We start from the raw sequence: 21,214 nt of genomic DNA, 5'->3' as shown, positions 1-21,214 counted from the left end.
GTGTGGTGGGCGTTGCCAAAATCAACAGAAAATATGCAACTGACGGAAAAGTGCACATTGCACAGGTCGGACGTCTGCAGCCAAACACTGCAGGCGGTAGACATAGACATAGACAAAGACGTCGACGACAACGGCGGACCGCCGACTGCTTATGCAACCTACGCGCTGTGTGAGTTGAAGCGGACGCACACAAACGCAAACACAAAGCTGATGGACAGACCTCATGGCAGCGACGGGGATTGGGCCTGCCGCACCGTAAAGAAAATTAAAAATTGTCCGACTACGTCTGTCTGTCCGTCTGTCTGTCAGTGTGACTTTGGCAAACTATTCCGCATTCTTGTTGCAGCCAGATGAACGGCTGGCGGCCTTGCGGGGCGCTTGGGTCGCCTCCATTCCAGCTGCCGGTTCTAATTTATGATTTATGTGTGTCCGTGTGTCGTTTTGGCTTTTTGACGCGGCACAGTAGGCGGGCCCTCGCTTTGACCTGGAAGTGTGCATGTGTCACAATTCTCTCTCTCTCTACATATATATATATGTGTGTGTGTGTGTCGTGTCCTTCTGTGACGTCACGGCGCGCAGTCAACGACTTGAAAAGGCTTGCGCAACAATTATTGATTTAGCTAAACCATCTGCCCTACTTGCCGATCCTTGAGCACAATCGCCGCTTTATGCACACAGACGACGCAGAAATGATTGCAACATTCTTTCTTTCCGAGAAAATAGCCTTGGAGAAGCGCGTCAATGCACGCGGCGGGGCAGCCAAACAAAAAGATTGTATTCATTTTGCCATTAACCCAACCCCCGTGGCACAAACTTGTATTCAGCAAATGCTGCTTATCTGTTCCGTTCTGTTCAAATGAACGAAAGCTTGCAAGAATTTGCAAGGGCAACAGCAAAAAGAGAAAACAATACAAAACAACAAAACTTTCAGCAACTAGCAACAGCAACACGCAACGCGACAGTGTGGCAGCCGCAGCTGCTGTGAACAATGACAAACGCTGGACACGCAACAAAGCTTGACCAGGCCAATTGAAATGTCCCGAATGGGCACTGGCCAGGAACAGATAATATAATTATGTTTTTATTGCGGCACTTAAAATGGTTGCAGTTGCAGCATGCAAACCTATTCTATGAATGGCTAATACCAATTATCAAATGTTGGCCAACCGATTGGGATGTTGTTTAGGTTTTATATGTGTGGAAACAAGGCTGGAAACCGAGCTTTAAACCAAACAAACTGCAAACATTCTCAAGAATCAATATTTGTAAACCGATTTTACTACATTGAAGTTGAGGAAGATTGTTGCTGTCAGAAACATTTAGTTATTAGGCTTTATCCCATAACATTAATTGGTCTAAAGTCCGGTTCTGTGGATATTATCAATCTATCATAATCCTACAAGGATTCTGGACTCGGCACTTCGAAGACAAACGCGTTTTCTTGTTCAAAATAGTTAGGCATATTTCAAAAGGCAGCTATTGATTAAATCTGTTTCAGTCCCACCCAGCATATACATATATAAATATGTTGTATATGTTCTGCACAATCTTGAGGATTTTCTAAGAAGGCGAACATCTTTTTTCATCGTTTCCTGTGCTTGAACAAGCCAATCGCAAATGCAATGCCTCGGGCATTCCAAGGCTATGACAGCCGGATCAAGCTCTCCACTTCAGGCATTTATAGAATCAACGATTATCCAACTCTGATGACAACAACGACAGGCAGGGAGGCCGGCCACAAAGTCGTAAACTATTTGCACAGTGCCAAAGACTGCCCCCCCAGTACACGCGTCCCTGCACCCAGCTCTCTGTTGCCCTGCCAGACGTTTCTTGGGCAGCCGCTCGACAGCGGCAGCGACAGCGACAGCAGAACAATTAAAAGTACTTGGGCAATGGGGCACATACAGACGGGGGCTTGTTTTCGACATATTTGTGTAAATATTGTATTTGTGTTTGTAATTATGTCGGCTTGATGATAACTCGCAGATAATGCTCAGGTAAATATGCGCTGTGTACACAGCGCAGCCAAGAGAACAGGCCAATAATGCCAGCCACTCGACTTTAAATACCCTGCAATCCATGCAAATGCGGGTTAGTATCGCTTGCTATACGAAATACCGCATTAAACAAGTAAATAACTAAAGGTTAGATTAGTCAATTTAGCCCTGTTTACACTGGGAAATGCCTCGTTTTTTCGGTGAAGTCGATAAATAAAAAATCGATTAGATAAAAGCTATCGATAAACGGTAATCGATAACTGTTTAGCATATCTGGGTAAGCCTATTTTGCATGCCTTTAAGCCGATTAATATCAATTTGTAGCCCAAATGATCTGGTGGAAACGAACTATCGACAGTTTACGGCCGGGTATCTCCTAGTCGGGCAACTAACGAGTTCTTGCTTGTTGCATGTTGTTGCTACAGTCCAGCTGGGGGTGGGATACAAATGTGAGTGAATCTGACAAAACATTTGTACTGCAACGTGACTGCTACCAAAATCAAGCAACTCAAATAGCCACCCACTCGTGAGCTGCCCATCTGCCGAGCTACCCCTTTAACAAGCATTTTCTGTTTGGCAAGAAAACATTTTTATGGCTTCCAATATGTACTGCCAGACAATACACAGATTGACTTTTAGCTGGGGTATGTTGTAAATGTCATGTAAGAGACAAAGACAGTGACGGAGATTTAGTGCGAGAGAGTGAGCGGGAGGGTAAGAGACAGCGACTCACCTGATGTAGGCCACTTCATTGTTGTTGGTTAGTCGACGCCAGCCTGGAGCCAAATTTGCGCTGTTGTTGCTATTGTTAATGCTGCTGTTGATGTTGTTATTGTTGCTGCTGTTGCTGTTGTTGTTGTTGCTGCTGTTGTTGCTGCTGTTGTTGCTTGCATTATTGTTGGCATTGTTGGCTTTAGCCACATTCTTTGCAAAGAGCTGCTGTTGCTGATGTTGATTGTTCTGACTCATTTGACGCGATGCAATTGTTGCCGGCATACAGTGCGTGGCAGCAACAGTTGCTGCTGCGGCTGCTGCTGACTTTAAAGGCAACTTTATTTGTGCAGCACGCTGTTTGGTTTGCTGTTGTTGGTGTTGTTGCTGCTGCTGTTGCTGCAGCGGCGAGCCAATGGCTGGACAGACAAAAATGTGTTGACTGTGGCGCTGTTGCTGTTGTTGTTGATTTTGTTGTTGTTGTTGTTGCTGCTGCTGCTGTTGCTGCCCGGCAACATTTGTGGCTTGCATCATGTTGGCGCTACCATTTACCAAACCAGCTGGTAAGATTTGATGTTGCTGCTGCTGCTGATGCTGCTGCTGTTGTTGTTGTTGCATTGCGGCATTTGTAACGACCCGCGATACAAATTTCGTTTGCTGCTGATAGAATTGTTGCTGCTGTTGCTGCAACATTTGATGGTGATGCTGCTGCTGCTGTTGCTGCTGTTGCTGCTGCTGCTTGTACATGTTGAGCTGCTGTTGTTGATGCTGTTGCAACTCGTTCACCTGCAGCACCCCAGCAACCGATTCCGCATTGCCAACAATATTCAATTTGTGCTGCTGCTGTTGCTGTTGCTGCTGCTGCAGCTGTTGGCCAGCGGATGCGGCAGCCATGTTAATAACAGCAGCCGTTTAAAAGCGCTTGATTTGTGGGCTGCAAATTGAAAGCAATGTTTACTGGATTCAAAAGTGAGAGCGACGCGAATAACACACACACACACACACACACACGTACACACACAAACACGTTCATAAGCACATAAACATATATGTTAAATTTTTTCCTCTTTCCATAGGCTGAGTCACAACCTAGTACACATGGGATTTCCACAAAACAGTGCATCATAACCAAAATCTCAGGCAAGAGTGCTCCAGCAAAGTTTATCCGACCAGAAGATAGCCTGTACTCAGCTTCGGGTAGGGAATCAAAAAGTAAAATTGATTTGGGCTTGCTTTAAGCAGAAATGAAACTTTGTATCTCTTGGAAATAGAGGTACCCAATATTAAATGAATATAGCTATTTATAAAAGTAAGTATCGCTTAAATAAAGAGGCTTAGCTTATCTCAGTGAGCACGACAAACGGACATGAATAAACCGACTCTTTTTACAGTTATTAAGGAATGAATTCCAATATATTTTTCTGCCAGTTACATATCTCTGTACAGAATCATTACACCCGCTTTTGTTACCCTGTGTGTACAGGGTACAATTACAAATTTTCGAGGGAAAAAAAATAATTGTGCATTTTCTTTGTTTTTCTTCATATCAATACGTTGTGTGCGTGGCGCTTGGACATGTTCGTATGTATGTGTGCAATTTGAATTGCGTAGCGTGTAAATATACATGTGTGTGTGTGTGTGTGTGTGTGTGCATGAATTGGCCATTAACATACACACACACTCATACATGTTCTCACTTATACAACTGCACAAATTGTCAAGCCTTTGTTTTTTGTTTTACTATCTTTTGCGGTTGCTGCTCACCTTTTAACGTAATTTTCGGTTTGCTCATTTGCCAACATATTCAATTAATTTGAGATATTGTGTAAACGAGACGCGAGCATGTCATATTGCTGCTGCTGTCGCTGCTGCTGCTGCCGCTGCTGCCGTCTCTGCCGCAGCCGCTGCTGCTGCTGCTGCTGTTGTTGTCGCGCGTTTTTAAGCACTTAATTTCACTTTTTTTTTTTATTTTACAGCTTTTCTTGTTGTAATAATGCGACAACGACTTTTGTCTTGTTGTTTAGCTGCTGCCTTCGTTGTTGCTGTTGGTTTTCATACAATCTGCTGCTCATGACTTCATTTGGAATTCAGAAAACGAACGTCGCTCGCTGCCAGAAACAGAAACAGAAACAGAGAGCGAAGAGCGCGCAACGCGTAAAAGTAGGTGAATGGAGCATGAAGCAGCCGCCGACGTCGCAGTCGCCAGTAGACAACAACAACAACAACAACAACAACAACAACTAGCTAGAGAGTAAACTGGAGTGATAGGTGAGGAGGGATCGGTGTGGGGGGACAAAGACGGAATGAGCGACGCTCAACGCAACCCAACGAAACGTTTTGTTTTATGAAAAAGAAAAAAAAAATATTCTGCCTAAATACTTATTATGCGCGTAAAGCAGAACAATTTGCCAGACGCGACTCGTGTTGTTGCTGTTGCTGTTGTTGTCACTTTTTAATAGCATGCATGTGTGTGTGCGTGTACATACATATGTTTGTGTACACACACAAATTCCTGCATAGCAATGTTGTGCATGTGTATGTAAATTCACGTATGTAGATAATTAATGCGTGCGTCCGTCTGTCTGTCCGCTCATGTGTGGACACCACCTGCCCTCGGGTTCTGCTCTAATGATCATAATAAGAATATATCCAAGGGAAACAAGCATACACACACATGCACACACATACAATTGTAATACGTCGGAGTGACCTCAAATGCTTATCTGCATTTCACATGCGCTTTTTTGGCAGCTGCTGCACTTACTACACACACACACACACACGCATTCATACACAAATGCAACAAACTATTTGTATATACATATTGAGCTGCCAGCTTGGGGCATTTGAAAATTGTTTTGACTAAACGTTGATTTAACTTTATTATGCACAAACAGCAATTAAATGTGAATTAATTACAACGAATTCATTCGTTAGCTTTATACACGCAACATTGACAACCGAACGAACGACGATTCGACACTCGACTCTCGTACGCGCACACGAATTATTTTACTCAATAACTATGGATTTTTCTTCATTTTGTTTTGTTCACCTTGAAGGGCCAAGTGCTTTAATATCAAAGCATACGCTTTGAATTTCACAGCCACTTACGAATCGAGATTATGCTAATTATTTCACTTTTGCGTGTGCGCGCATTTGTTTTTGGAATTTTTCGACTGCCCAAAATTCCATTCACTAGTAGAAACTAGAGATGTTAGAAGCATCAATATATCAACAAACATCGATATTTCTTAGTTTAATAATAATCGTAACTATCCCTGCTGATACTATCGATAAGACCTTACGCTACGTTGCTCACTTTGCGCTTACGTTACGCATACGTTTTGTACTTTATCGTAAGTGGCCCGTTACGTTTAAAAAATCGTCCCTTATTAAAATAACGAAAATAGGATAAAATATAATTTGAAAGGTTGAATTAAAAGATTATTGTACATTTTCTAATCTATTCCCTAAGCATGCCACCACGTATTCCAAAGTTATCGAAATCGATTTCTTACTCCAATGCATCTCTGAGCTGAAAACAACAAAGCGCGCGGAGCCGGCGATTTCTGTGCCGTTTCATTTCGCAAACTCCAAACGTATATTTGTATATTGAAACATATAAACTATAATAAATTAGTGTTTGCAAGAACCCGCAACAATGTCTAACGCGACAATAACGACATGCAAGCTACTATTATTTGGCCGGTGTGTGCGCGCCGTATTGCTCAGCGTGGGCGTGCAATTTCTGCTGCTTACCGTATTTTTGCTGCTCGTTAACTTTCAATTGCTGCATCCACTGGATTGGGTAATGGGCTCTTTGCGTCTGGTGTGCAGCTTCTACACGTGGTTTGCCTGCATACCCCTGCTTGGCGCCGTTGTGTTCTACGGAATGACGCTGTCCCATCAGCATCTCGCCGAGCGTCGCTACTGCCCCACACGCTATCGGTGGCTGCTGCAAAATGGTCCTCGCAAACTATTATTTCTATTCGCTCATTTGGTCGTAGGTTACCTAACTGCCTGGTTGTACACGGGCTATTTGCACACGGACTATCGGTATGTCTACATTAACGTCTCTTCACTATTTCATAACTTTGTGTTCCCCACAGGCATTTTGTGCATAAATGCTATGGCCAGGATTGTCTGAACTCCTATCACATCTTTTTGCTGGGCATGGGCCTCTCCGCCGGCTGCTACTACTTTGCCACCGAGTACATGCATGAAGAAGCATCCATTGATTTTGACTTTGCTGAACAGTCGCGGCCAGAAAAGCTGCGGGAGCTGCTCTATGGCACCCTGCTGAAGGCGCCAATTAGTTCCGTGATGCCCACGCTGTGCTACACGTTTATCTTTTGGCTATTTGGTGCCTTTCTAAAGTACAGGCTGAGTGTGCTAGTCAACGTAGACACGGACGATCGGCTGCTGGGCATTTTAGATGTGATTACCAATGGACGATTGTTATTCTATGGCTGGCTGCTTAGCGCTCAGATAGTGAGCAACATGCATCTCATGCGATGCTTTTATGCCACGCTGCTTTCCGAGAAATTGCCAATGGTTGTTGCACGCAATCGAGTTTCCCTTGGCAGCGAGCAGGAGGTCACCGTTGTGGCTGGTCTGGGCGTCTTGAATGTGTATGTGGTGCAGTGCCTGGCCGCCAATTTTCTGTACGAAGAAGCACGACGCAAAAACTCATCGGTGCGTGCGGAAATCTTTCAGCTAACCGAGCCAGGCAATCGGCCAGCCAACTGGCGCGCCCTTTGCGACCAATGTGTCAGCATCGTGGGCAGTTTTACCGAAGAGCTTAGCGATTCAATGCGGCAGATCAGCTTGATGAAAGGCAATGAGCAAAATTTTGCGTCTATTCACAGCGACAGTAGTGCCGCTCTGCTGGCCGAAAAGCTGCTGCTTCGACAGTACAATCAAATGCATGGTATTCGTCCTGTTGTTTCGCTACCACGTGATGTTCCTAACCAGGAATGGGATACAAAAGCCATGGATAGCATACGCCATGTGCCAAATTGGTGTGAGCGTACATCGATGAAGCTGGAGAAGTTGCTGCAACAGCTGCTGCGTCGTATTCCTGGCATAGTTTATTTCTTCTCCGAGCCGGAAGGCGCCAAGACGGAATTTCTACTGGAAAATGCGCTGCCCGTTATCTGGCTAACACAGGCGTTGGCGCATATCTGCGTCGCCTCAATCAATGAGGATAGTTATGGTGTGGTGCAGGACGACTTGCCGGGCATCATTAAGGCATTGCATCGTCTCAAATGCGAATTGGACAGGCTGAGCAACGGCATGCCCAACTTTCGCACAACCAGCAATAGCTTCAATCACTTGCGTTACGCAGTGCGCCGCAGTCTCTACAACATTTGCACATCGTTTTACAAATATTTAGGTGAACTATCATCCAGTGGCGAGGAGCTGCGTCAGCTCCAGGCATTCGTTTATCAGGGATAGGAAAGCAGGCGTCATTCAACATTTCTGCACAAATCATATTTAAACATCTCTCTTTAGTAGTTCTCTTCGGTAACAATAAAAATTAATAAATACAATTACAATGTACATATGCTCGATATATACACTTGACTTTTTACCTATCTATATATATATATGTAAAGTTAACACTCATTTTGTTTAAATCAAGCAGTGATTTGGTGCAGCATGATGCAGCGAACTATTGCTCTCCCAGTGACATGGCATACATGAGCAGTGCCAAGTCTTGCTCCACTTCCAGAGTTCGTCATTTCAATAGTTTCACTGGCACTTCGGCAGTGCTCACAGCCTCTTCAAGTGATTTTTCCAGCTCGACGGCAACCTCATCTATCTGCTGGAGCGCCTGCTTGCCCTTTCGATCGCGTCCATCAATAAAGATTTGTGTTTGTAGAAAGTTAAGCGCACGGAATGCCATGCCGCCGGTGGGATCATAGAAACCCTCGTATGTTTTAGGATTTCTTGCGCTGGCGCTCTGATCTGGAGTATTGGGGTCAAAGGGCACGTACTCCAGCAGCGGCTCCTTATGCCACCGGAATATGTTACGTGAATCTAATTGTAAGACAGAACATTAAAATCATAATACGTTTATATAAGAGCGATGTAATAACTCACCCAATTCCGCCAGAACGCGCGTCATTTCTCGTATTTGCGCATCCTGACGTTCCAATCGGAAGTTAATCTCAGTCAGCGTATTGGTCAGCTGCATCTTTTCCATTTGGAAAGCCTCATTTTTCTTGTTCTCCTTGATGGTTTGGCGCGAGTACTCAAATATCAGCAAACCGGCGCCAATGGCAAAGATAATAAACTCTCCGAGCAGATTAGCCCCCAGCTCAATGGCCATGGCTTCGGTCAACGGTGGCACAGTGACGGGCCGGCCAAGATTCAGCGCCCACATCTTGGTCTTCACCTCCACCCAATTATAAACTGTAAGATAACGATAATCGATGCGCATTAATCACTTTAATCTACGTATAGACACAAATTAGTCTTACACTGAGCCGGCGGCATGCATATGTATTTCCTAAAAAATGGACTTGATTTTGCATTGGATTTTAACACATTTGCAATGGGTTTGCTAATTTGTTTGACTGCCAACACGCCAAGTTTGGCGGCTGGAAATACTCCAATAACCATTTCTTACGGTGTTTTGTATTACAAAATCTCGGCACGGAAAACGAAAGCGACTAGGGATGGCAAATAGGAAAACTTTACAACAGCTGTTTTGTATTCTAATCGGCCTGTTGTCCGATAACCGATAGTCGATAAACGATATGAAAAGTATTTACGAGTTATTGAACAAACAATACTAAAGTTTAGATTTTTAAAACGCAATTATTCTCTCCTTAGTATTCGTCTAAATGCTGATGCATTATTTTAATCTCTTTTTCCTGCCAGTCGAGCAGATTTTTTAATGAAAATATTCGCATATTTAGTTCCTCTTGTTTTTGTTTATGTAAATCATTTTGGTTCTGGTCACTTTTTGCTTGCCTATAAACAAATATTAAATATATATTTATTTTATGCATACCGTACTGCCAAACCTTACCGGGAAACTTCAAAATAAATCAGATATATTCCTAAGCCCAGTGTAAAAAGTTCGCTTAGTAAGTTTGCTCCCAAATCGGTGGCCATTTTTTCCCTTAGTCGAGGGATCCGTTTCGGTTGGGGAAGTCCCAACATGTGCATCTTACATCTTGCTTCGAAACAATTTATTAATTGTCCGGCCGGCGCGCACAAGTACTTCCTAAATATTGAATTGTTTGCCGCAAAGGTCTTTAAAGCTACGCTAACTGGCTTCGTGATTTGCCTTATGCCCAGAATGGCAATTTTTGCAAGAGGAAATGCACCGACCATTTTGTAAACAGAAATTTATGGAACGGCTTTTAAATACAGAGTTATCGTGTTTGACAAAAGGCGCAAAATTGTATGATTAAATCAGAAAAAAAAAATCCCTTTTGTTTTCCGAAGATAATATAATAAACTTTTTGTTTACCAAGAAGTAATACCTAATTGCCTGAGCTTGGCTTTAAGATTTTTAATTTCATAAGTCTGGCTCACAACTCGATCATTTAATAATTCTATCTCGTTTTCCAGTTTTTGGTTCTGGTCCCGATGGTTGTCTTGCTTTAACTTCTCATTGCGAGCTTGTCTTAATGAAATGGAATTTTTTTTTTACTAAGTCTCACATCAATAGCCTGCACTTACCGCGAAAACTCCAAACACAACAAGCTTACACATACTGAGAACACGATCATCTCGCCGAGTAGATCACTTCCTGTTTCAATAGCCATAGTTTTGTTCAATGGTGGAACAAACTTTGGTTGCTTCATGCCTAGCATACGCATTTTCGCTCTTACCCCAATCCAATGGTAGACTAAGGATGCAAAGTTGAGTTGTATCGTAATTTTAAACTTTTAACAGAGTTTCTGCTACTTACTTTGGGCGGGTGTACTGACTAGATATGTATTAAATGTTTGATTGGTTTTGGCAGTTTGCTTGATGACCCTGACAATGGGTTTACTTATTTGCCTGACAGCTAATGCGCCCAGTTTTATCAAGGGAAAGCTTACCATTGTAAAACTTACAAATTTTCAATATCATTTACATTTGTGACTGAAAAATCGGAACAATCTTCTCTACTACCATCTATATGTCGCAGAATAGGTTATTACTTATTCAAATAACTTAACTGCAATAAATTAAATTATAAATAGATTAATTATATTTAGACTTTAAAAGAAAAAGCTTACCTATTGCATTTCATAATTTGAAGACCTTAAAATCCGTTGGCTTATACATCGATACATCGCAAACACGAAATAAATCGATGCCGTTCAAAAAAAACTATCGATGTTTCTTCTTACATCCCTAGTCCGTAGAAAAATTTGGAAGTTTGAAATGTGTGTGGCAAAGTCGCTTTCAGTGTAAGGACGGAGCTGCCAGCAGAACAGTTTTTCAAGGCCACACAGGTCAGAAAATGGAGAAGGTTAATGTCGTTATTTCGGCACCTAGTGGATTCTGTGTGCTTTGCGGATCCAAAACGAGTCTCGTGTGCCATCGATGCGGCGACTTTTATTGTACAAAGAAATGCCAGCTGAACGATTGGCAACGCCACAGGTATATATGCTTTTCAATACCCGCTCTGGTGCATCCACTGGAGTGCTCCGCTTTTGGCGTTATGGAAGTACCCCCAATGCCTGCCGCTCAACAAATTGTTCACAAAGAAGCTGTCAAAAATGTCGTCCCGGCAGTCTTTAGCACAGATGATGCCAGCATAGATGAAACAAAAGCCGAGCTAACTAAAAAATCAAACGTATCAGCAAAATCAATCCCTCCGATAGCAGATGGCGTTGCGTCGAACGGGAGTATACAAGAGTGTGATAAGACCAGCAATACATACGAAACAGCGAAAAGAATTGCTATCGCTAAGCCGGCAAACAGCAACAACAATAACAGCTCAAATGACAGCATTTCAAAGAGAATGGGTTTGAAATTTAAAGGTCCGCCTCATGTGGCCATGCCTGTGAATGGAAGCGTTGTTTACGTTACGGGCTTTCGGTCACCGAATCGCTGCTTTGTACGCGACGCTGGTGAAGCCGCTGAGCAGGCACATTTAGAAATCTGTCAGAAGGTCTGAGTGTGTATATATTCATATGTATAAATGTTTATTTAATTAGTCATAAATTGGCTTTTAGGTCAACTTACTGGGCAAGGAGCTGCCGGAACTACAGAAACTAAAGGTTTATGGTTATGCGCTGGCCGAATACAATGGACGGTTTCAGCGTGTCAAAGTAATTGGAGTACGCACCAATCAGTCTGCGCGTCTCCAATACTTGGATTTGGGCTTTGCGAAACCACGAAATGGCGCTGAAATGCGCGAAATTAGCGACGAGCTATTGGAACTGCCCTGCCACAGCTTGGAGCTGCAGCTTAAGGGTGTGCCAAACTATGCATTAAGCGATGAACTAAATGAATTTCTTACACACTTCGAGGGAGAACGATTTGTAATAAACAATGTCGGCAATAAGCAAATCGAATTGGTGCATGTGGAGACGCTCAAATCGTTGAACATGCAGATACTCAGTTTTAGTTCAAATATGCAAGTTTTTGGCAGCCCATTTGATAAAAAGGCAACGCCTTTCAAGGCAGGCACTCAACAAAACAACAACAACAACAACAAATTGGAGCTCGAAATTTTGTCTACTACCGAGGAACTAAAATTAGAATCTATTGTAAAGACGTCCCAACTAGACAAAAAAGGGGCTCAATTGGTAAAAGCTATGGAAGAAAAATTGAAAAAGGATCAAACAACAAACTCTATGCAGGAGCAAGATAAGGGAATACTATTTTATGAATTAGATAACGAATCAAAGAACTCTGAAGAGAAACCCAAAGAAAATGTGCCATTTAATAATGTAGCAGTGGAAACCATTCCAACTTTAGCATTTGAATCTAGCAAAACGGAAAATGACAAAACTGAAACGATCGCAAATTTAAAAAAAATAATAGATATAAAAACTCAAACCACTGTGAAGCCTGCAGCAACAGTTATTGATAACCAGAGTCCGATCACATCGAAAACTAATGATAAAACTAATGTTGAACCTTTGCTAGTTGCTGTACGTAGCATTTACTGTTTCAAGATTTTTGTCTGATTTCTCAACATTTTTACAGCCCTTTGAAATGCGCCGTATTATGATCAAGAATAGGGAAGGACTCGATGTTTTTATTGTGGACAATGCGAACGTTTCCCGAGGCATTATTGGCGCCTTCGATAGCACATATGCGCGTGATTTCTCCCAACTGCATTCTCGTCTGTCGGAATTCAAGGACTCACAGCCCTACAGACCTATGTAAGTAGCTAAAACTTTGAACAAATTGTGTAGAGCAAAACGTGATCATAAAACCCCTGTCCATATATCCACCCATTTCTGTTGTTCTCCTGCTTCTATGCGAACTAGTCTCTTAGTATTAAAGATACTTTGATGACAACTCCCAATTTTGTTGCAGGTTATTCATTTGCGAATCCAATTCTTTTCAAAATAGAATGCTCTTAGCATCCAGGCAAACTGGACAGCCGAAAATCCTTTTGAATATATAGAGTTATATATCGCAAATGTGCTATACTTTTACAAGGCTCGGTCACCACGAAATTTATGGCTCACTCTTGTGTTTTTATTTATCAGGCTCAAGGAATACGTCATTGCTAAGTTCGAAAACGAATGGTATCGCGCCAGGGTGACTGAAATAAACGAGAATCGGGTCAACTGCACTTATAACGTAATGTACGTGGAGTTTACCAATGTATCCACGGTTACCGAAGAGGATATCCGCCGTTATCCAGCCGACTTGACGGTGCCCTGTCATACCAGCATTTGTCTAATTGAAGGTTAATGAGTTAGCAATATTTGACCTAGTGTAAACGTTAATTTGTACATTTTTCTTTTAGGTTTTCCACATCGAGCAACTAAGGCACAGATCAACTTTTTGGAGGCGAAACTGCAAATGCACAGCTTGTTGCACATCGATTCAGTTAGTTATTTACAGGATATGGCATTGATTAAATGCAATGCCTTGATCGAAGAACTTAAAAAAATATAAAACCACAGGAGAAAATTACGTTGTCAATTTACCAAATTTTGAATTAATATTTTTGTGCAAATTCACAAATATTTGTATAAATTCTGCAATCGGTTTGCTTCAAACTAGAGATATGCTGGCCGCGTATTTTTTTCGTTGCCATAAGTAACAATTTGTACATATCTATTAACCAATAAAAGTGACGAATTGTTAAACTAACATATTTTAAAACAGTTGCGTTAACCTGTCCCGACTCACCTCCGAAAACGGCCAAAGGCAGCTAGAAAATAGCTGAGTCGTCAAAACTAGTCGCAATCATGCTATTCCTCAATTTAATATATCGATGAGTCCACATCGTATGCAATGTATCGATTACAGCATGCCTTTCGATATCGCATTTCCCTAAACTTTCTATTGCGGCATATCGAAAAAAGTTCTTAGTCGCAAAACAGATCGCTCGCAACTCGCAACTTGTATTTGGTGTATACACAGCCTGTGCATTTAAAGCAAATTAATTCCAAAACAGGAGAAGCAATACATCTATACCTAAACGTTATTTTAAATACTCACAGAAGGTAATTTTTGATTTATTTCTAATCATATATTTTATATATGCATACATACTACATTTTTAAATGCATTCATACATAAGAACAGCGATATTTTTAGTCCGAAACTGGAAAAGCGTATTTTTGCATAAATGAGCAAATTGTTGCTTTTGTTTGTTGATGATGCAAACGATTAGCCGTATTATGAGAACACAGTGATCCCACACACACACACACACACACACACACAAACGTACGGCCCAGCACACTCACTCATTTGTGTGACCGGCCATAGCGCGGGTAAAAAATATGTAAAGGTGAAATAGAAGTCATTCCATACGAAAGCACACGCATACACTCTTTTGCACACATATAACGCAAACACGCCATTGGAAAATGCAATAATAATCACCAAGTGTCTATATTTTATAAACCTTAAATTGAACACCTTTATCGCCCTACATACACATACACAACAAAGAAAATGTGTTTGTGGATCCGGAATTTGCGTGTATCAAAAGCCGAAATCCCACGATGCGGCGATGAGTAATTAAACGCTGATAATAAATAGCCGGCTTTTATTCATTTAAATTTATTTAATTTACGCGCTAATTTGAATTCGAACGAAGCTAATTTTTATTCATGCTTCAGTTATTGTGACAATGTCCTTCGCAAACAGGTTCAAGGGCAGAGACCAACAGCCTTTTGGAAATTGTTAAAAGTGCCAGCACTTTCACTTAAAGAGAACTTTCTATTGTTGTTGTTGCTTCGATTCGTAAAAGCTCGTAGAGCAAAAGCTTTTCCAGTGTTGTGCGTATCACGCGGCTAGCACCCCCGCAGCTGGCGCGTTCCACGCACTCGCAGCATGTGGCGGGTGTGAGGGAGAAAGAGAGAGCATGCGTCCTATACGGTATGGAGATTATTTCATTTAATTCAAGGTCAGTGGCGGCTTTTTCTGTGTCGACAGCTGATAACTAGGAAACATTTATATTTTATTATAAGTATATATAGGTATTTTTGGCCCCAAACAGCTGACGATCAGTTTTTTGTTTACACTCTCGCGCCGATCCCAAGTATTTATTATTGCATCCGATCAGGTAGCCGGCTGACTTATCGCCAGCTTCGTGCTAGGCAACACCAGTGACAGCTAAGTTGTAAGCTTTTCGCACTTTTTTCACATATGTATGTAAACTTTTTCGTGCTGTCTCTCAGTCTCGTGCTTGGGCGGCTTTTAGGGGTGGCCTGTTGCCGCTTGCCTTTTTAGCACCACTGGCGCCGCTCTCTCGGCTCGGGCGAGACACTCGTTTGGCATTTATTTTCACCAGAGTGTCGGGGTTTTGCGCTCATTGCATTACCGACATTCTGAATGCTTTTGCCAAAATTTTCCACCAAGAGCCGTCAGTCAGTCGAGCATTCTGTGCCAGTGTGTGAAAAACCCCAGTGCGCTTAGGTTTTCAACGCAAACATTTTTGCTATACAGCGCATCGTAACCTCTTGTTTTGTGCGTATCATCCGTGTTGGGCAATACTCTAATTATAATTATCGTTGGTTATACAGCGCCAACCTAGTCGGCAATAAAATGGTTAACGTAACAATTTACGACGAGGCACCGCAGCTTAAGGTAAACCCCGACTGTGCTCTGTAATCCAACCAACGTGTCTATAAAGATATGCATATCAGCCTGTATCAAAACTGAATGTTTCTCATTTTTTCCTTCTAGTTTTTCTTTTACCATTATGCAACTTTTTTTTTTCCTTTACTTTGCTGTTTTGTTGCTGCACTTGCAAAAGTTGTGTGACCTTCGCAGATGCAGCGTCGCGCCGTTGCCGATGCATAAAATCTGCTCCGTCTGTCTCTTGGCATAGACCATGGCGCTACATCTTGCCTCTTCTCTTCCACTCTCCCACTCTCGCCTGCTGGCGCTCTCTTGTGCGTGTGGGTGCTGCCTACCCCTTCCCCCCTCCAATCACTCAGTTTCTCTCCCATCTCGCACTGTTTACTTTCGATTCGAGTGTGGGCATATCGATATGCCGCACCATAAACCCTCGAAGTCAGCACAGTTTTATTGCCCACCTCATTGACAACGATAATTATTTTGGCAATTGGCAGTCAATATGTCAATAATAATCTCGCTCGTATATTTATCGTAGCCCAACGAAGTACCGCAAAACATGGCTGCCGGAGCTGATACCCAATTGGAGCATATGTGCCGCCTGCAGTTCGACTCGCCCGTACCCCATGTCCGTTTGTCTGGCATTGTGTGCACCATCGGTCCCGCATCCCGCAGTGTGGAGATGCTGGAGAAGATGATCGCTACTGGCATGAATATTGCGCGCATGAACTTTTCGCACGGCTCGCACGAATACCATGCTGAAACGGTGGCCAATGTGCGACAGGCTGCCAAGAACTATTCGGCCAAGCTGGGATATGAGCTTCCAGTGGCTATTGCCCTGGATACCAAGGGTCCTGAGATTCGCACTGGCCTGATTGCCGGCAGTGGCACTGCTGAGATTGAGCTGAAGAAGGGCGAGACCATCAAGTTGACCACCGACAAGGCATTCCTCGAAAAGGGCTCCCTGGAAGTGGTCTATGTGGACTACGCAAACATTGTCAACGTTGTGAAGCCGGGCAATCGTGTCTTTGTCGACGATGGACTCATCTCGCTGGTGGTCCGTGAAGTGACCAAGGACTCGGTCACCTGCGAAGTGGAGAACGGTGGTGCTCTTGGCTCCCGCAAGGGTGTCAATCTGCCCGGCGTGCCAGTCGATTTGCCCGCTGTGTCCGAGAAGGACAAGTCGGACTTGCAGTTCGGCGTGGAGCAGGATGTGGACATGATCTTCGCATCGTTCATTCGTAATGCTGCCGCTCTAACTGAAATCCGCAAGGTGTTGGGCGAAAAGGGCAAGAACATTAAGATCATCTCCAAGATTGAGAATCAGCAGGGCATGCACAATCTGGATGAGATCATTGAGGCCGGTGACGGTATCATGGTTGCTCGCGGCGATCTCGGCATTGAGATACCCGCCGAGAAGGTGTTCCTGGCCCAGAAGGCCATGATTGCACGCTGCAACAAGGCCGGCAAGCCCGTTATTTGCGCCACCCAGATGCTGGAGTCCATGGTGAAGAAGCCGCGTCCCACGCGTGCCGAAATCTCTGATGTGGCCAATGCTGTGCTCGATGGTGCCGACTGTGTCATGTTGTCCGGCGAGACCGCCAAGGGCGAATACCCGCTGGAGTGTGTGCTGACCATGGCCAAGACGTGCAAGGAGGCCGAAGCTGCTCTCTGGCATCAGAATCTTTTCGCTGATTTGGTGCGTGGTGCCTCAGCATCCACTCTGGATGCTCCTCATGCGGCGGCCATTGCCGCTGTCGAGGCTGCAAACAAGGCCAAGGCAGCCGCCATTGTGGTGATCACCACCAGCGGCAAGTCCGCCTTCCTGGTGAGCAAGTATCGCCCACGTTGTCCCATCATTGCTGTCACGCGCTTCGCACAAACCGCTCGCCAGGCTCATCTCTATCGTGGCCTAGTGCCACTTGTCTACAAGGGTGAGTGTCAGAATTCTAAGCTGCATTTCGCAAATCTAATATGCAACCCCTTAAGCAGAGCCCGCACTCGGTGACTGGCTGAAGGATGTGGATGTGCGTGTCCAGTTCGGTCTGCAGGTGGGCAAAAAGAACGGCTTCATCAAAGCAGGCGACTCTGTGGTCATTGTCACTGGCTGGAAGCAGGGCTCCGGCTTCACCAACACCATTCGTATTGTGTAAGTAAAGTTTACACTAAAATCTCCAAGCTACTCTTGGCTAATTCTTAAACATATCTTGCAGTACCGTCGAATAAACCGGTCGCTCTGACTAGAGTTTCATGCATCACTGTGTTGGCGTTTAAAGCGTCTGTGCGTGCATAAATTACTGTTATTAACCAAGTTAATTTATTTAAAATTCTCAACACATATATACGGATTATTGGATATCGAAATTGAATACATACACCCGCTGCCCAAGCGCCACAGAATGGCTCGCAGCCGTGGAGCCGCTCTCACACACACACCTACACATATATACACAAATCTAAACATGCAGAATAATTTATCATTGTTAAATATAGAGTTCTTTATAGTAACAAGGATTAATAAAAACTATATGTATACATATTCTTGTGCCGATTTAAACGGTGAGCCCAAGCACACAGCTAAGCAACATTTAACCATATTGAATATCATTATCATCTGTGCACAAAGTGAAGTAGAGTATATGTTGGACTTGGATTACCAATAATATTGCGCGATTCGAAAAATTCGTTAGATCCTAGTCAGTTGAGATTTGGGTTTCATTCACTTACCCAATAACAATTTTGTTTTTTTTGTGAATTCTTTCAAAATGTTAACTCGGCATTTGGCTCATAGTACACATAGCTTCCGAAACCAAATTACAGAGAATAAACAACAAATTGGGCGATATTTAGCGTAGATTTACCGTTCAAGGGATTTTACTGGGTTTTTCATTTGGAATATTTATAAATTAGAACTTTACACAGTGTGGAGTCTGCATAGTCTCAGATGGGACTATCTTTCGCAGTGAAACGCAGCTTTTAATTAAAAACCGATCAAAATTGTCATTTAGTGCAATTTTCAAATTAATCTGTCAAAATTTCGCTATTCGGTTCATTGTTTGCGCGGTTCGCATCTCGTGCGTCTGCGCCTAAGCACAGTCTGCCGCCATGGGCACCTGTAGATTCATCTGGCTACTCCAATGATGCCAAGGCGAAAACTGTAAGTGGCAAAAAAAAAAAAAAAACAAAAATCCTTTGGTAATAGGTAAAAGCAACAACGTCTCTTGAAACATGCAGGAGGACACGCCAAAGGTGCGTCTGGATCGCGGTCCATTTGCCTCGCAATTGGATTACAAGTCCAGACTGCAATTTAATGCGCCCAAATTGGCTTACCCGCTGAGCGGCATCATATGTACTATTGGGCCGGCCACAAATAAAGTGGAAACCTTGGTTAAGCTCATCGATGCCGGGATGCGCGTGGCGCGCTTGAATTTCTCTCACGGCTCACATGAATATCACTGTCAGACCATAAAAGCAGTGCGGGAGGCCGTGAATTGCTATGCACAGCAGATAAGCGCGTATAAGCCGGTGGCTATTGCATTGGACACCAAGGGACCGGAAATACGTACGGGTCAGCTATCAGGTTCCGATACGGCCGAAATTGAACTCAAGCAAGGAGATAAGATCAAGTTATCGACTAATAAAAGCTTGGAGGCGTCAGGCAGCAAGGATGCCATCTACGTAGACTATCCCAAATTGCCCAAGATCGTCAAGCCCAAGAATTTGATATTTATTGATGATGGGCTTATTTCGTTGATTGTCAAGGAAGTAAGCGGCGAGGAGGTTGTGTGCAAGGTGCTTAATGGCGGAAAGCTCGGATCTCGAAAAGGTGTCAATCTTCCCGGTATTCCAGTCGATTTGCCGAGCATTTCGGACAAGGATGTATGCGATTTGCAGTTTGGCGTTGAGCACGATGTAGACATGATCTTTGCTTCGTTTATACGTAATGCTAAGGCCCTAGCCGAAATCCGCGAGGTGCTGGGACCCAAGGGAAAGCGAATAAAAATTATATCCAAGATTGAGAATCAACAGGGTATGCAAAATATTGATGCTATCATTGCAGCGTCAGACGGCATTATGGTGGCTCGTGGTGATCTCGGCATCGAGATTCTCACCGAAGAAGTCGTACTAGCCCAAAAGTCCATAATTGCCAAATGCAACAAGGTGGGCAAACCGGTTATCTGTGCCACCCAAATGCTGGACTCTATGATTGGCAAGCCGAGGCCCACCCGTGCCGAGGCGTCAGATGTCGCCAATGCCATATTTGATGGCGCCGACTGTGTAATGTTGTCCGGCGAAACGGCCAAGGGCAAGTATCCCGTGGAGTGCATCAAGTGCATGGCGAATATCTGCGCAAAGGTGGAAAATGTTCTATGGTATGAGCACCTGCAAAACGATTTAAGGAGCTCCATGAAAGCGTCAATGTCCGACAACATATCGGCGATTACTTCGGGCATCACTGAAATCGCTACCCTGGGCCATGCCAATGCCATAGTTATAGCTAGCCCCAGTCCGGTTGTGGCACAGCTGGTAAGTCAGTTTCGGCCAAAATGTCCGATTGTCTTTCTTACGGGCAGTCCAAGAAGAGCACGACAGACAATTATATTTCGCGGTGTGTATCCGATTGTTCCTGAGGAAATGGTAAACGGTTGCAAGGATTTTGCGCGCATTCTGACCGCGGGCATTGAGGAAATGACCAAGATGCAAATTGTAGATGCGAACAAGCCAATGAAACTTATGATTGTTAACGCCTTGGAGGCAGAAAAGATATCCTTCCGTCTCTTGTACGTTAAGCACAAGTCCGAGGAAGAAAAATGCAAGGAAGCTGCCGAAGCGAAAGCAAAGCTCATCAAAGCTGAAGAGAAAAAAAGCCAAAAACGAAAAAGTTGTGCAAAGAAGTCAGATGAAAGCAAATCGCCAGAGCAGATCGAAAGGTGTAAAAAGCTGGCAGAAAAACGGGAAAAGTTACAGAAAGCTAAAACTAGCAAGACTCCATCCAATGATGAGGAAAAATTGAGAAAATGCATGGCCATTTTGGCCGAGGCAAATAAAGAGAAAGACGAAAAGTGCTAATTCGTGTAGAAAGCCTGGTAGAACAGACTAAATTGCTAATGGGATCAATATTTTTAGTAGAAGCTTAAGAGCTTTTAAGGAAAAATTCCTTTTACTACTTATATATATATATATAATACAATATGTTATTTAATTTTGTTTAATAAAAATCCTAACGTGATTGTGTGCTAAATATCTGTCTTTTATATATTTGCTCCATG

General features: G+C 43.3%; 7 protein-coding genes across 15 annotated transcripts in view; 4 read left to right on the top strand and 3 right to left on the bottom strand.

Annotated features, from left to right (window-relative positions):
- Nucleotides 1–4,614, bottom strand: part of sba (six-banded) — a 29,191-nt gene extending 24,577 nt beyond the window's left edge. For all 6 annotated transcript variants that reach the window (XM_032439381.2, XM_070207472.1, XM_032439383.2 and 3 more), the window contains exons 1-2: nucleotides 4,473–4,614; nucleotides 2,731–3,642 (exon numbers count right to left, since the gene is read on the bottom strand). In XM_032439381.2, coding sequence (XP_032295272.1) covers nucleotides 2,731–3,602 — 872 coding nt within the window. In that variant the 5' untranslated portion in view covers nucleotides 3,603–3,642; nucleotides 4,473–4,614. The remainder of the gene's footprint in view (nucleotides 1–2,730; nucleotides 3,643–4,472) is intronic.
- Nucleotides 4,615–6,240: 1,626 nt separating this feature from the next.
- Ndc1 (Nuclear division cycle 1) lies at nucleotides 6,241–8,286 on the top strand. Its single transcript, XM_002054329.4, has 2 exons — nucleotides 6,241–6,767; nucleotides 6,821–8,286. The coding sequence occupies exons 1-2, from the start codon at nucleotides 6,373–6,375 to the stop codon at nucleotides 8,166–8,168; spliced, it is 1,743 nt and encodes a 580-aa protein (XP_002054365.1). The 5' UTR covers nucleotides 6,241–6,372; the 3' UTR covers nucleotides 8,169–8,286.
- Nucleotides 8,183–9,341, bottom strand: LOC6629938 (putative OPA3-like protein CG13603). Its single transcript, XM_002054330.4, has 3 exons — nucleotides 9,197–9,341; nucleotides 8,817–9,128; nucleotides 8,183–8,753 (listed from the first exon to the last, which is right to left on the bottom strand). The coding sequence occupies exons 1-3, from the start codon at nucleotides 9,336–9,338 to the stop codon at nucleotides 8,452–8,454; spliced, it is 756 nt and encodes a 251-aa protein (XP_002054366.3). The 5' UTR covers nucleotides 9,339–9,341; the 3' UTR covers nucleotides 8,183–8,451.
- An 847-nt stretch (nucleotides 9,342–10,188) lies between these two features.
- LOC116651919 (putative OPA3-like protein CG13603) lies at nucleotides 10,189–11,075 on the bottom strand. The gene is made up of 4 exons (XM_032439390.2): nucleotides 10,955–11,075; nucleotides 10,642–10,893; nucleotides 10,410–10,578; nucleotides 10,189–10,353 (listed from the first exon to the last, which is right to left on the bottom strand). The coding sequence occupies exons 2-4, from the start codon at nucleotides 10,775–10,777 to the stop codon at nucleotides 10,194–10,196; spliced, it is 465 nt and encodes a 154-aa protein (XP_032295281.1). The 5' UTR covers nucleotides 10,778–10,893; nucleotides 10,955–11,075; the 3' UTR covers nucleotides 10,189–10,193.
- Nucleotides 11,076–11,181: 106 nt separating this feature from the next.
- Nucleotides 11,182–14,015, top strand: Veneno (veneno). Of its 2 annotated transcripts, XM_002054332.4 has the most exons (5): nucleotides 11,182–11,835; nucleotides 11,900–12,823; nucleotides 12,879–13,057; nucleotides 13,391–13,593; nucleotides 13,654–14,015. In XM_002054332.4, the coding sequence occupies exons 1-5, from the start codon at nucleotides 11,182–11,184 to the stop codon at nucleotides 13,803–13,805; spliced, it is 2,112 nt and encodes a 703-aa protein (XP_002054368.2). In that variant the 3' UTR covers nucleotides 13,806–14,015. The 2 variants fall into 2 exon arrangements, with proteins under 2 accessions (XP_002054368.2, XP_070063574.1); XM_070207473.1 differs by lacking the exons at nucleotides 13,391–13,593; nucleotides 13,654–14,015 and adding an exon at nucleotides 13,215–13,348.
- A 185-nt stretch (nucleotides 14,016–14,200) lies between these two features.
- On the top strand, nucleotides 14,201–18,483 carry LOC6629941 (pyruvate kinase). Of its 2 annotated transcripts, none has more exons than XM_015172193.3 (4): nucleotides 14,201–14,359; nucleotides 16,483–17,878; nucleotides 17,937–18,093; nucleotides 18,158–18,483. In XM_015172193.3, exons 2-4 carry the CDS (start codon nucleotides 16,504–16,506, stop codon nucleotides 18,168–18,170), a joined length of 1,545 nt encoding a protein of 514 aa, XP_015027679.1. In that variant the 5' UTR covers nucleotides 14,201–14,359; nucleotides 16,483–16,503; the 3' UTR covers nucleotides 18,171–18,483. The 2 variants fall into 2 exon arrangements, with proteins under 2 accessions (XP_015027679.1, XP_002054369.2); XM_002054333.4 differs by lacking the exon at nucleotides 14,201–14,359 and adding an exon at nucleotides 15,767–15,953.
- A 147-nt stretch (nucleotides 18,484–18,630) lies between these two features.
- On the top strand, nucleotides 18,631–21,186 carry LOC26531386 (pyruvate kinase). 2 transcript variants are annotated; one of them, XM_015172405.3, is made up of 2 exons: nucleotides 18,631–19,101; nucleotides 19,179–21,186. In XM_015172405.3, the coding sequence occupies exon 2, from the start codon at nucleotides 19,353–19,355 to the stop codon at nucleotides 21,012–21,014; it is 1,662 nt and encodes a 553-aa protein (XP_015027891.1). In that variant the 5' UTR covers nucleotides 18,631–19,101; nucleotides 19,179–19,352; the 3' UTR covers nucleotides 21,015–21,186. The 2 variants fall into 2 exon arrangements, with proteins under 2 accessions (XP_015027891.1, XP_032295277.1); XM_032439386.2 differs by lacking the exon at nucleotides 18,631–19,101 and having other exon boundaries at nucleotides 19,154–21,186.
- The last annotated feature ends 28 nt before the right edge of the window (nucleotides 21,187–21,214 follow it).

Source organism: Drosophila virilis, chromosome 2 (assembly GCF_030788295.1).
Source record: "Drosophila virilis strain 15010-1051.87 chromosome 2, Dvir_AGI_RSII-ME, whole genome shotgun sequence".
NCBI lineage: Eukaryota > Metazoa > Arthropoda > Insecta > Diptera > Drosophilidae > Drosophila > Drosophila virilis.
This window is presented reverse-complemented; position numbering and strand designations above follow the sequence as displayed.

Excerpts from the sequence above, each read along its gene's own strand:
- Ndc1 (XM_002054329.4), top strand. The coding sequence starts at position 6,373 with ATGTCTAACGCGACAATAACGACATGCAAGCTACTATTATTTGGCCGG. Across the intron at positions 6,768-6,820 it reads TATTTGCACACGGACTATCG|GCATTTTGTGCATAAATGCT; the intron begins GTATGTCTACAT and ends TGTTCCCCACAG.
- LOC6629938 (XM_002054330.4), bottom strand. The coding sequence starts at position 9,338 with ATGGTTATTGGAGTATTTCCAGCCGCCAAACTTGGCGTGTTGGCAGTC. Across the intron at positions 9,129-9,196 it reads ATGCATGCCGCCGGCTCAGT|TTTATAATTGGGTGGAGGTG; the intron begins GTAAGACTAATT and ends GTTATCTTACAG. Across the intron at positions 8,754-8,816 it reads GCGCGTTCTGGCGGAATTGG|ATTCACGTAACATATTCCGG; the intron begins GTGAGTTATTAC and ends TCTTACAATTAG.
- LOC116651919 (XM_032439390.2), bottom strand. The coding sequence starts at position 10,777 with ATGGTAAGCTTTCCCTTGATAAAACTGGGCGCATTAGCTGTCAGGCAA. Across the intron at positions 10,579-10,641 it reads AGTCAGTACACCCGCCCAAA|TCTACCATTGGATTGGGGTA; the intron begins GTAAGTAGCAGA and ends TTGCATCCTTAG. Across the intron at positions 10,354-10,409 it reads TTGTGTTTGGAGTTTTCGCG|ACAAGCTCGCAATGAGAAGT; the intron begins GTAAGTGCAGGC and ends CATTTCATTAAG.
- Veneno (XM_002054332.4), top strand. The coding sequence starts at position 11,182 with ATGGAGAAGGTTAATGTCGTTATTTCGGCACCTAGTGGATTCTGTGTG. Across the intron at positions 13,058-13,390 it reads TCACAGCCCTACAGACCTAT|GCTCAAGGAATACGTCATTG; the intron begins GTAAGTAGCTAA and ends TTTATTTATCAG. Across the intron at positions 13,594-13,653 it reads CAGCATTTGTCTAATTGAAG|GTTTTCCACATCGAGCAACT; the intron begins GTTAATGAGTTA and ends TTTTTCTTTTAG.
- LOC6629941 (XM_002054333.4), top strand. The coding sequence starts at position 15,912 with ATGGTTAACGTAACAATTTACGACGAGGCACCGCAGCTTAAG. Across the intron at positions 15,954-16,482 it reads ACGAGGCACCGCAGCTTAAG|CCCAACGAAGTACCGCAAAA; the intron begins GTAAACCCCGAC and ends TATTTATCGTAG. Across the intron at positions 17,879-17,936 it reads AGTGCCACTTGTCTACAAGG|AGCCCGCACTCGGTGACTGG; the intron begins GTGAGTGTCAGA and ends CCCCTTAAGCAG.
- LOC26531386 (XM_032439386.2), top strand. The coding sequence starts at position 19,173 with ATGCAGGAGGACACGCCAAAGGTGCGTCTGGATCGCGGTCCATTTGCC.